The sequence below is a fragment of the Lepidothrix coronata genome, unplaced genomic scaffold, assembly GCF_001604755.1.
Source record: "Lepidothrix coronata isolate B3197 unplaced genomic scaffold, Lepidothrix_coronata-1.0 Scaffold32, whole genome shotgun sequence".
Taxonomy (NCBI): Eukaryota; Metazoa; Chordata; class Aves; order Passeriformes; family Pipridae; genus Lepidothrix; species Lepidothrix coronata.
In genome coordinates, this window is record NW_016690212.1 from 3,430,217 (window position 1) to 3,443,077 (window position 12,861).

Here is a 12,861-nt window from a genome sequence, read left to right on the forward strand (position 1 = left end):
CCAGGAAAACTCTCAAATTTTCCAGATACCTGGAAGCTATTCTAGGTAGAAAGGCATAGCCACTCTCTGGTAAGTGTAGAGATGGATGGATTTGGGATCTCAGATTATTGCTCAGACATTGGATCTGCAATTCTACAAAGCTTCTTTCAGTGTATGCTACGAAAATCAAAGCCTTGCATCACTGAGCTTTTTGGGGGGTTACAAACTGGGTTGAATTCACCAAAACCAGCATTTCAAAACCTAGTTCTTCTGAAGTAAGAACTAGAAAGCAAAAATGACATTATCAGGAGCCAAATTCAAAGTAAGTGATAGCATATTTGTTCAAAGAAAAAAACTATTAGGTCTGTAGAGCATGATGCCCAATGATGCTGTAGCAAAAACATATGTGTTCAAACTAGGAGACTGGACAAGTATTTAAAGGAGATTCACTCAAAATTTCCAAAACAGATATAAACTATATGCTGTTCAGAAAATCAAACCTAAAAACAGTATTCAGAGAAGTATCCTATTTGCCTAGTCTGCTCTTAACGTTCTTTAGGAAGCCACCCATAGCCATGTTAGATACAGAATACTGGGCAAAACAGCCCCCTGATGAGACCTATTACAATCATCCTCACATCCTTAAGTAAAGCTCTGCCAAATGTATGTGTCATCTACCTGAGCCCCTGTGGTAGCCCCCAGGGACTGAGAGATCTAAGGAACAGTGATATCATATCTGAAGAGGAGTAGCTTAGTCTCTCTACAGCAGAACTGAAGCTTCAGTGACACCTGAATTTTAAGACAGTCTGCCTGAACATAAACCCTCCTGCAGACACACTTCTTCAGCATCTACATCAGACATGGAGTCCATTGTTTTTTCCAGAAGGAATTTCTTGGGCACTGCAGGACTACAGACTTGGCATACACTTAATGGGTGAATCTCATTGAGGCAGCACACTCAAGGATTGTGGATCCAAACATGGAAACTGTATCCTGCAGTACAAATATAATTCCAGCTTCAGAAAGGCGGTGGGGATGACACCCCAAGAACATGTCCTGACTGAGTTAAGGAGAGCCTGGGCAACCCAGGGACTAGACAAACAGCAGAAAAGGGAAAAGGCAAAGGAGGGTGAGAGAAAAGTAAGTAAAATAGGACTAAATTTGGGAATTCTCAGGAGTAAAAATTAAGTTTACCAATTTCTGTCATATGCATTTATGAATATAAACGATCTTTTCTCACTGAGTGTGGCATACAATCATCTGAAGTGTAAGTGTCCACCTCAACAATTTCTTCAAGGAATAAGATATTTAAAACTATCACTAATATACCACTTGCCCCAAAAGCATTAAGAAAGTCAACTCCCGATAATTTTTTTTGTTTTATTTTTTCCTCTTTTTTTCATACTCTTAGAATATTTGTAGGAGAATTAACATGTCAAGTCATTAGTCAACATTAAACATCTGTGGCAGTAGTACTAAGTATACTTAATGTACAACAGACGGCATACTGTCTAACCAGACGTACTAGAATTAAAAAGAAAGGATTTAGGACTTCGAGGAACAGACACACACAGAATGTCTACACTTCACAGTGCAGTGATATATATGATGGCACTTAATAAATTAGTACACATAATGGAAGCAGCTTAGTTATTGCAATAATGAATGGTATTCTGGAATATCATATGAAAGAATATGTAAATAACCTGGTAATTTCTCTCCTGCCTTAATATTCTTTCAATGCTGCTACACAGTAAGACTCAATCCTCTTAACAAATTAAACCCCAGATCACCTCAAATGTATCCATTTTTTTCTCAAAATTTTATTACTGCAGTAAGATCAGTATTTCCAGCATTCACAAGGCATCCAAATATCCACGTTGAAGAAATTCAACATTACTTGATTATACTTAATTACTGCATTGGGTTTTTTTTCAGCTGATCTTCTGGAGCTCTGTAAATGCTGAGCCTCCATATGGTTATGTGACTTGAACAGAGAGCCTGAGGGGCTACACAGCTCCACATGGTAGCTTGTAATCACACTGAGTTATCAATCAATCCAGCTGGAAATGTCAACAGAGCATATTGCTTGTTTCATATTATGTTCTTCTAAAGAACAATATTTGAAAAGCCACATATTACTAAAATGTAAGCAAATACAAGAAAAAAAATCTAGAAAGAACACTAGAACACTTACCATCAAACTCTGCTGGTCCTACCCCCACTATAATTATGGACATTGGAAGCTTTGAAGCCTTCAAAAGAAGAAGAAAAAAAGGTTTAATGCATTATATAACCTCTGCCAACAATATGAGAACAATCTGAATAAAAAACATGCATAAGTTATGTTTCAAAGAGCAATTTTTTTCTCCCCTAAAACGTTCAGGGGTGAAAACTGTCTGCTTAAGTGATACAAAGCATCTTGGATAAAGATAGAAAGGCAGATGATTATTTTAATTTATCTTTTCATTACCAAATCTTTGAATCATGTAGGGTGCTAATTAAACACAACAAACTATGTTCTGGTTTAATACTAATATGACAACTAAGAGGACAAATTTATCCGGGAAACTTCTGTAAACTGATGATTGCAAATATGTACCTAGTGACAGTCTGACATTTATTTAAATGTACTTTGCTGTTTCTTGGTATTACACAGATGCTTGGTACTAAGGGATACTCTTTTTTACATTGACTTGACACCAATTTTAAAAAGGAAATAACTAATCTATTTGAGCAATATGCATCTTATATTTATATCATTAATGAAATTTTATTCAAGTTAGTCATCCATGTCACAAAGCAAACAAGATATCAAACTGGCTTATGGTAAGATTTTCAATTTTATTTAATTTTTTTCATTCAATAAAACAAGTCAAAGAGGGTATCTGGCTTTCCCTGAATAAACTCTCTATAAAACCTTTAAAATTATGAAGACAGTGTCATAAATATTAGACTCTCCTGCCCTGACAGTAGCACCAGTTTACAGAAATAATCTGAAACTGCCTCTGATGAAGACAGTAACAAATAAAAAAAAATCCACCAAATGTCAGGGTTGACAACTATTGCTTACTGAGTTATTCTGACGAACCATGAAATGTCTACAGTCATTTTAAACATTAAACAGGAGTACACACTGGCCAAAAAAATCAGAGATGTACACCTTCTGATCTCTTAGAACAGAACACCTCCTGTTTTTCAGGTGTTTTCTAGAATCTTATTTCTTGATTGTAAAGAAAACATCCTTTAAAGAGATTCCTACTCACACAGACACAGATTTATGTGATACAATGATATATGAAACAGTAAGTGGCAAGGACAGCATAAAGACAAAGAGTTAAACTCTTGCAAATAAACTTAAGTGTTGGCATTTCCTGAATGACAGCATAACCTTTAAACAGTTTGGTAAAACAGAATGTGTCTGACATATATGCTGTAATGAGAAAGATGCCTAAAAGCACAATTAGTGTTAAAAATTGAAATATATTCTTTTTGAGTTTTATACACATCAAGTTGCATTGAACATGATTGCCCTTTTTAGTATTCTGGATATTATTAAGGCAGAAAAACTGCTATTGAATAGCATTTAATTAGTTCTGTCATGGTATACCGTGCTCACATTTCAGGAAGTATGCAGAAAAATGAAGGTATCTTCATAAAAAGTAAAGACAGCAAATATTCCCAAACTTCCAGTTAATCCAACCTACAACACACCTGCTGTATTTCCAGACAGTTGTAGACTAACAGCTATTATTCCTGGAAATGAACTATTACTGGAAACAAGGTTTTTCTGTACGTCTTAGTGGTAAATGAATTAATCTTACAAGATATCAGCTAACCACACTTGCTGCTCTCTTACGGACTTCAAATGGGGAGGTGAAGCAAGAGCTGATCTTTTTTCTCCACTGAGCCTTTTTGTCACCTAAAAGCAGCTCATCTAAAAGAAACTACATTTCAAACTTGTAGGCTGGACTAGAGAACAAACATCCAAGCTAAAAGCTTGTTTATCCCCTTTAGAAGTGAGAGTCACTTTATCCTCCTGTAATACTGGAAGGTGGAAGACAGAGAAAGTAAAGTGGTGCCTTTGAACACAGTTACAGCTTTGGGTGTAAAAACTCACCAGGTGGGTTGGTAAGTTTATTAGTAAGGTCAGAGTCCTTACTAATACACAGATTTTGCTCCCCAGTGAAGACCAAACACTGTGGCAGTATTTTCATGTGCACTCTACTAACTGGAATGGTATCAAATCTCTGCAGGAGGTAGTGAAAGTGGGTCTTCAGAAATATGCCACCTAATTCTACACTGTTCACTTTGACATGATGCTTAATTACTGTAATGTAAGCTTTTCACTCACCACTTTGCTATTAACTAGATCCGCTGTGCTATGTTAAAATCTATTGGTGGAGATCTTTTCCAACCCTGTCTAAAAGTGTTTCTGTGTGTACTTGAAATGTTCCAGGGGCAAAAACAAAACGGAACCTGTTCATGATACAGAATATTACTTATATACATGGCAGTTTTAAAGAGAAAAATATTGAAAATAATGAAGAAATTGAGAAACAATTAAGAATTTTCTGAATTCTAAGGGGCTATTTAGAGGGAAATCAGATGACTGGTACACTTGTCATTTGGGATCAGAAAGCTGGGGACAGTCTTCAAAAAGCGTGAGGATCAAAGCTGTCTGCAATTACGAGAATGATAAAGAACAGTTCACTGTGCAAAACCGCATGGCAGGATGTGCCTGAGAAAGCAAGAGGCAAGAAGTAGATGAGGAAAATCATACAAATATACAGTGCTAGAGAGAAGAGTATAATTTCCCACAGAATACTATCTATTTAGGCTGAGGTTCAATTTTTGCTTTCTTTTTGTCTTTATGCATAACAAACTTTTGCTGTTTGGTAAAGATGGTTAATTACAGCGCAAATATAGTGCCTGACATATTAACAGATTTACTTTATTGCCTAAAATATGAATTCCTAGAAACATAATTCTTTTAAATTTCAACACTTTGAGCAAAACTTACATTCACTATGGATTCTTTTGTCTGAGCCATATCAGAAATAACTCCATCTGTAATAATCAGAAGAACAAAATACTGGGAGCCATCTTTTACTGAAGCAGCATATCTAAGGGAAAAAAAAGCAACATTATAGTCATAAACAAAAGCCCTTAATAAAAGGAATTAATATAAGCTGTATTTTTAAAATTTGACTACTACATAATGCAGTGAATTTCAAAAGTAAAGACACTAATAATTATATTGATATTCTACTTTTAAATGAAAGCATTGAAAAAACAGAGCTAATACGATATTGATATTGATAATCTGCATCTGTTGTATCAGTGAAAAATGGGAATTGCTTCGCTACCAAGAGGATCATGGGCAGAATGTCCTTTATAGAATCATGAGTCGTTAGAAAGTCTTAGTTGTTTAACAGTTGTTACCTCTGGGGAACATAGCTTGGTATGAAGGGCATACACTAATATTGAACGGTTGGATTTATAGCACGAATAAAATTTATCAGGAATCAGCACATTGTGGTTTTTGTTGGTTTTTGGTTGGTTGGTTGGTTTGGTTTTTTTGTCTTAGAAAACCAGGTTACTTATTGTTGACCACACTTGCAGATTTACACATTTATGTGCACATTTGTACAATGGTTGAACATGAAACCCTGCAACCCTGGCTTAGATATTCATCTCTTTGCACCACCCACTTTTCAACACTCAAGCTTCTCCCTGTGCTGTACATGAATGAAAGATAAAATACATCAACTGCCATTCCCACCTTAGCTAAGGGACCCAAGAAGTCCCTGCTCTATGAAAACGAGCAGCTCTTGAATATTTGGAAAGTCTCAAAAGAGAGTCCATAGCAGTGACACTGAGCTCTGTGGCCTGCAGGTCAAAAACTAATACCTCAGTTCATTTATCTTTCAAATCCCAAGGGTCAGTGTCCTGTATAATTAGAAGCTTTTTTTGTGTGAAGTTGGCTGCTCCACATGACAATGGCCACTATAGTTCCTACTTTTATGAAGGCTCTTAGCAGAAGTCAAATAGCAGAAGTTTGTCATAAAAAAAACAAGTGTGGAGAGCAGTAAAAGAAAAAAATTAATTGCCACTACCATTGAATACTGTTGCATACATGGCCAAATACATAATACGACTCTCAAAGAACTCATTGGTCATTGAACATGAAAGGCGTGGGTCACTGAACAGGATATGTTCTAATGATGGTCATGATGACTGCATATGCCCAGAAAATGCAGCAAGTAGTGCTGATAAATACGATGCTGTAACCACAACATTTATAGAGTTTGCAGGAAGTTACAACTCAGAGAAAGCCATCACCTTCCTCACTTGTCCTCCCCAAGATACAGATGGGTAGAGAAGCCATAGAGACAGTGAACCTGCTGAATATCATCTGTTTGCAGGCTGTTTGTTGGTTGCAGATTAGCAAGACCTAGTGTGGAATACATTTTCACCACAATGCATAGACTTCTTTTATCTCATTTTTCCACAATGCTTATAATCTTTTCAATCATGATTGCAATGACAAGGGATGTTGGGAGAGTAAAATAAAAATTTATTATCCTTTCTGAGCACTTAATACTGTCTACATACCTACACTGAAGAAATGGAACAGAAATTTGGTTATTTTAAATTTTCCACAGACTAAAATGTTCAGAAGTCTTTTACAAGAAAGATCTTGTATGTGGAAGGGAGACGAGAGAAGAAACTAAGTTGCATCTAGTGTAGTTTAGATAATTCTGTAACTGGAATAATAAACTCATTATCCGTTTAATGAGCTTCTCATTAAACTCTCTGAAGAGTTCTGAGATCACAACAGGACAGTAATATCTGACATTGTTTCCAGAGATTTCATCAAAGTCAGAGGCATATTTTTAAGTGGGAGGGATGTACGAAGAAGAAATTTCTTTGAGACTGAAGGTAGGTTCAAAGAGTAACTGCAGGCCAGAACCATATCTATGGGAGTCAACAGAATTGAACCTTAAAGGAAAATGATGTTACTGAAAACTGGACTGATATATAGATTGTATTAAGGATGATCATGCAGTAGAAGTCCTTGTGGAGACACTTAGCTTTCCCACTATAGTGTAGTGTGATTTGCTACCAGGAGGAGTTCCCAAAGCTTGCAACAACTTGATATTTTAACAAAAGTTCAGTGGAAGGACTACAAATGCTGCTGGACAGGCTCCTGTTAACTCTGCAAAAGTTGACAAATATTCCTGAGAAACAACTGGGGAGAAAAGGAACTGAATTTATGCCAATGCTTTGGTAACACTAGATCAAAAATTTTTGCAAGAAGCAGGAGGCTGGAGGTTAATTGCCAAGTTCTGAGCCAGGCACCTCAGCTGATACGACCAGCTCTGAAGAAGAAGAAAAAGCTAGAAAAGTTGATGGGTTAGATTTTCAGATAACATGGCTAATGCAGATGCCAAATGCCACATATATGGAAAACTGCTACTGGAGAGATCATGTCAAAGGTGATTAAAGGTGATAGCTACTTGCGAATGACAAGCAATTTAATATGCATGTACATAACTTTAATGGGATGATCTGAAGATGAAACAACTAATCCTAACGAAAAACAACTGAAATCAGCTATCTAACCATCCACAGAAAATTCTTTGCACCACAGAATTTACAAATTATTTTTCTACTGGTCTGTAGAACTAACAACTGCAAAAACAGATAGTAAATAAATAGCTACAACAATTAGCTGTTTTGCAAGCTCATAAATAAAACATTAACAGCACAATTATTTACGCAGCCCTACTGCCTTATTTTGTAAATATTAGTTCTTTCTCTGTGTCTATAAATAAAATCAAATCTGTTCAGGTAGTTACTCGGCTAAATCATCTAAGCCACATCACTTTCCTATATAAATTCATGGAGGTATTATACTGTCGAGATCTTGATCTCAAGATTCTAAGCCAAGATCTTATCTGCCAACATAAGGCAACATTATCCTTCTTAAGAAACTTCTATAACACAAGAAGGGTTTTACTTTCAGAAGTTAGATGAGGTGTTGCATAACACAGCACCACTGCTCCCCAATGGTGACTGCTGTACTATTGCCTTAAAAGTACTGCTACCACTGCCTTAAAAGTACTGCTACCAATTGTTGGCACAGAGAGACCTTGAAGATTTTGTTGACGGTTTGGACATTTTGAGATTAGAGGAAATACGTGTGCCTAAAAAAACTTAGATTTCGTAACTTTTTTGGATAGATTCTTGCATTTTCTGTGAGGCAATAACTCCGTGCTCTAAAAGACAAAAAAGAAACATGACAGAATGATCTCAAAAATTTTCTTTCATTATAATTTCTGCTAAGATCAACTGAATCACTCCTATTTCTTTTTAAACAGTGATGAAATTCTGCATAATACTAGCATGTGGTCTTCAAACCTACTCAACAACACAAGTTAATCACATTCGACTGAATAAACAACTGTAAATACCTTTTTTCAATGTTTTGCATCATGTAATTGTCAGGCTTTTATATGCTTTTATATGACAGTAAGAAGTTTCTGCAAATTACCTGTGGTGATGCTTACCTGGCTACATGATTAATTACAGGAGCAAAGTTTGTTGGTCCATAAAGCTGTACAGATTTTAGACTCCTGTAATATGCCTCCATTACACCATCAATTCCATGGCAGTATGGATTTTGAGGGTTTCCATTCTAATGAAAATAAGAGATTACTGAAAGTAATTATGAAGTAAAAATTATGTAGGCTAATGAATACTACCCAGTGTACATTCTTAAAAGGCAAAGACCTAAGCATTCTAGGATCTATTCAGAGAGTTCACTACAAATGCCCAGTGTAAGTGCCACGCCTGCTTGTGAGTGCTAACTATCCAGGGAAGGTGGTTCTAGCAGCCTCATGTTACATGCAGTCTGAATCACTGGGACTGGTTCCTAGACATAAATAGCATCTTAAGTGTAATTAAACACTCTTGCATACACACAACATTAACAGGCATTTTCCTGTGTGGATTTAAGGTATGAATTACAGGTCAGATGTAAAACTAGAATCATGTTTAGGAGCACAGTTCAGGCTCAATGATTTCTTATTTAAAAATGTGAATAAGCAGAAATGGTAGCCAGACCCTAATGTTCATACACTATGAGAATGTAAGGTAAACTATAAATTCCTCACTGTTTTGGTACAATATTTCTGCATTGGAAAAATTATTTTTGACCTAGTATAAGCAGAAGAAGAAAGGAATTTTCTCGTTAAGAGCCTACAAAATGGCTGTACTGTAAATTCTTAGGGTAGGCATTATACTATCGATCTCCATAATGACTCTATAATGAGGATACCTATTTACAGGTGTCAATACAAACATGTAAGCTACATTCCAGATTTATGACCCATGCCAGACTAGACAAATGATCTATGTAAGGCTTCAAAATCTTTCAAATCACCTTGCTCTCCTTCAAGTGCCAACACCTCACTGGTTTAGTGTGCCAGTATCTCAGTCTGAGGCAGAGTGTACCTGCCTTAGAATCTAGAAAACCAAAGCAGATTTTTCATGGAATTGGTCTAGAACATTAAAAGAGAGAGCTGAAAACACTGCTTAGCATTACATTGGTGATACCTATATATGTTTACATATGGAGGAAGGAAATATATATATATTATATATATTGTGTATACATATATAATATGTATGTGGTGCTTTTTCCTCTGTAAAAGTACCACAACAGCACATAAATTGACTAAATCAATTTTAGAAACACCCTTAGAACTGAAATATGTATCAATATATTTGAACTTGCTACACAAAGTCCAAAAAAAGTCTGTGATTTAAATGAGTATCTGCAATTGCACCTATTTTAAATTCCTATGCGGAAAACCTTTCCTTGAGGTAAGATATGGCATTGTTTTCTAGCACAGGCTGACAGAAGAAATATACACCTACAGCTACCAATCTTCTGCCATGTCTTTGCTGCTATCTTATGAAAACTCACCTGATACACCTACATTTCCTGTAATTCTGCCAACTTTGTCCTACTCTGAGAAGAACAAAAACCTCCAAATAAGCAAGTAGATAAAATATCCACACTAATCACAAGTATCAGTTATACCAGATCAATCTTTCTGGCAAATCCTGGTAGATTTTAGGTTTGCAATTTAACTGACACATGGATCAATCTCAGATTTGTTCTTGTCACCTCAGCTAACAGTCCACTTAGCTATCCCTATGTCTCTAAACTAGCAGCCTGTCAAAGATAAAGAGATGCCAGAAAATAAGGCAGAACAATAACAACGATAATGAAATATTATCTTGGATCATGATTTGTTCGCTTCTTAAGACAGATTAGCTTCAATCTGAAGTCTTTCGAGTGTCTGTTTCTCATGCTGCTACAGCTGAGGTTAAAGATAATTACTTTTCTTTATTGCCATTTTTGGCCTACAGGGAGTTCTTGACTCTGGATTTCTCTCAGTAACTTCACTACGATGAAAAATTCTGAAACAACTGCCTAGAGTTAGCACAGAATAATTATCACAATCTCTGTTCTTTACTTGTCCAGTGACTGCTCAAGAGTACAGCCTTAACTCCCAAAAATTTGTTGTAGTAAAGAAATACTAACAATATATAAATATTTATTTACTTACCAGTGCAAATTCATGTGATACTCTTCCATCAGGAGGCAGCCTAGCTCCAAAACCTAGAGCTGGGAACATTTTATCACTATCATAGTCCTGAATTATTTCACCAACAGCTTTCAGTGCCATGCCATAAGCATTCAGTTGATAGGGATTCATGTAGTGCAGTGAAGTCGGCTGTGAAGGGTTACCTGTTGAAGCAAGGATCAGATTTACTTTTAAATTGAATCACTTAAGAATTTTCTCTCTTAAAAAAGGTAAGTTGTATCAGGTAAAAATGCAGTTTTCTGAATACATTTTAATAGTAGTCGTTTTTCAGTAGTTCTGAATACATTTTAACAGTAGTAGCTGTGTTTCAGCATTGAAAAGGCAGCAAGAAACTTGTAGATTTGTGTCATTTATAACATGATATACACTTTTAAGATGAAATTTACTCAAGTATTATGACTTTCTGAAAGCAGCTTTGGAAGAGGATCACAATTTATCTCTGCTTCACCCCACTTCAGCCTCACTCCACCTGAAACCCTTTCCTTTTGTCCATCTGAATGGCATCCTATAAGTTTTCTCTCAGTAGTTATAAAGAAACAAAAAAATAATCAGAAAGTACACAAATACTTGCAAACAGCTCCTACTTATTCAATTTTATATGTAGCTTTTCCAACTTCTATATATTTTGTTTGCCCCGCTTTTCTAGATGGGAATTGGCCTCTAGTCTATTGCTCAGCAAAATGGAATCCTGAGTCCAGGTGGTGCCAGCTGAATACTGATACAGACACAAACACACACATAAGTACACTTAAAACTGATGACAGCACAAACATATACAAGACGTTTATTTTTATTCTTACCATTTGAGGCTGTGAAATCAATAGCGACTGTGAAATTGATTTGGGTTCTGTAGAAAAAGCAAACACAAGTCTTATTAACAGTTGTACTATTATGTAGGAAAATAAACAAGAGATGGTAACATCATTTGTGGACAAACTATAGGTCACTGACTAATACAGGAAATAAACACTGAAAATACTCTTATATAAGGTTCCAGCCAAGGCCTACCCAACACTATTTTATTAACACACTGAAAACAGTTACTTGACTCCATCCTTCCTTTTTTCATTTTTTATGAAAATTTCTAAATCACTAATAAGATAATTAACTTCCATACGATTTAACTCATGTGCATTCAGATTAAACATCAACAATCTGACACATGTCCTTGCAGTAGTGGTTTTACTGTTCAAATAACTTGATGTGCCCAGAGAAAATACTATTTATTTCACTGAAAGCTGTGTATGAAAAAAGATTCACACAGAATCACCTTATCATACTGATCAAGGCTAACACAAATTAAGTTGCATTATGGGTGGACTCTGTCTCCAAAATTAAGCAAAAGCCTACCAGTGCCCACAGTATCAAGAAGAGTCCTCGGAACACTGGAATCCCGAAATGTGTCTCAAAATGCTGTGACCTCAATATGGACTTCAACAACAACAAAAAATAAAGCCAGTGAAAACTGCTTCAGTCTCTGAAAAGTTCAGAGGCCTGAGCTTTATGAGAGAAGTTTTCTGCTAGTACTTCTGCATCCTACTTTATGCAGTTTCACAAAAAAAAAAATTTAATGGCATGACAAGTCAGATTTTGTTTTATATGTACTCACATGTCAGACCCCGTGGCTTCCTAATCACAATGTCCTTCTGCACTGTCAGTTAGACGTAAGGAGAAAGATTTAGGAAGCGCATGTCAACTAGTTTTCTACCACAATCAATATACTGTGCAGAAAAGTTGTCTTCCTCAGGTAAGAAAAATTTAGGAAAAACAACAAAAAAGTCTAGTATAACATAATAATAACTATAATAATTAAGAGCTATAGTTATTAATACAACTATTATTATCATAACACTAATAAAAACTATTCCTAAATTTATGCTTAGAGTCATGATTGGCATTGCCAAGAAAAACTGCTTTTGGGCTATAATCTCCCTGTTAAGTTTTAAGAGCTTCAGTGTGGTGCAGTGTTTGAAGAGTAAAACAAGACTACTCCAAGCACTACATGTCAGGTACATCAAGTACAGAAATCCTTCAGCATGCTGAAGAATGTGTCACTGTGAATTTAGTTGGTATAGAAAGACATGATCTACTTCATCACTGGACAGGTCATTTTACCCTATATTCCACAAGAAATGAAGCAAGTATCTTAAAAGGAACAGTATTCCTCACCTTACAACCACAGAGCAACCATTTTGTT

At 35.9% G+C, this 12,861-nt stretch overlaps 1 protein-coding gene across 2 annotated transcripts in view; it reads right to left on the reverse strand.

Moving 5' to 3' along the window:
* CPNE8 (copine 8) overlaps window positions 1-12,861 on the reverse strand; it is a 108,739-nt gene that overhangs the window by 35,015 nt on the left and 60,863 nt on the right. For both annotated transcript variants that reach the window (XM_017811583.1, XM_017811582.1), the window contains exons 14-18: window positions 11,465-11,511; window positions 10,626-10,807; window positions 8,556-8,683; window positions 5,003-5,105; window positions 2,177-2,234 (exon numbers count right to left, since the gene is read on the reverse strand). In XM_017811583.1, coding sequence (XP_017667072.1) covers window positions 2,177-2,234; window positions 5,003-5,105; window positions 8,556-8,683; window positions 10,626-10,807; window positions 11,465-11,511 — 518 coding nt within the window. The remainder of the gene's footprint in view (window positions 1-2,176; window positions 2,235-5,002; window positions 5,106-8,555; window positions 8,684-10,625; window positions 10,808-11,464; window positions 11,512-12,861) is intronic.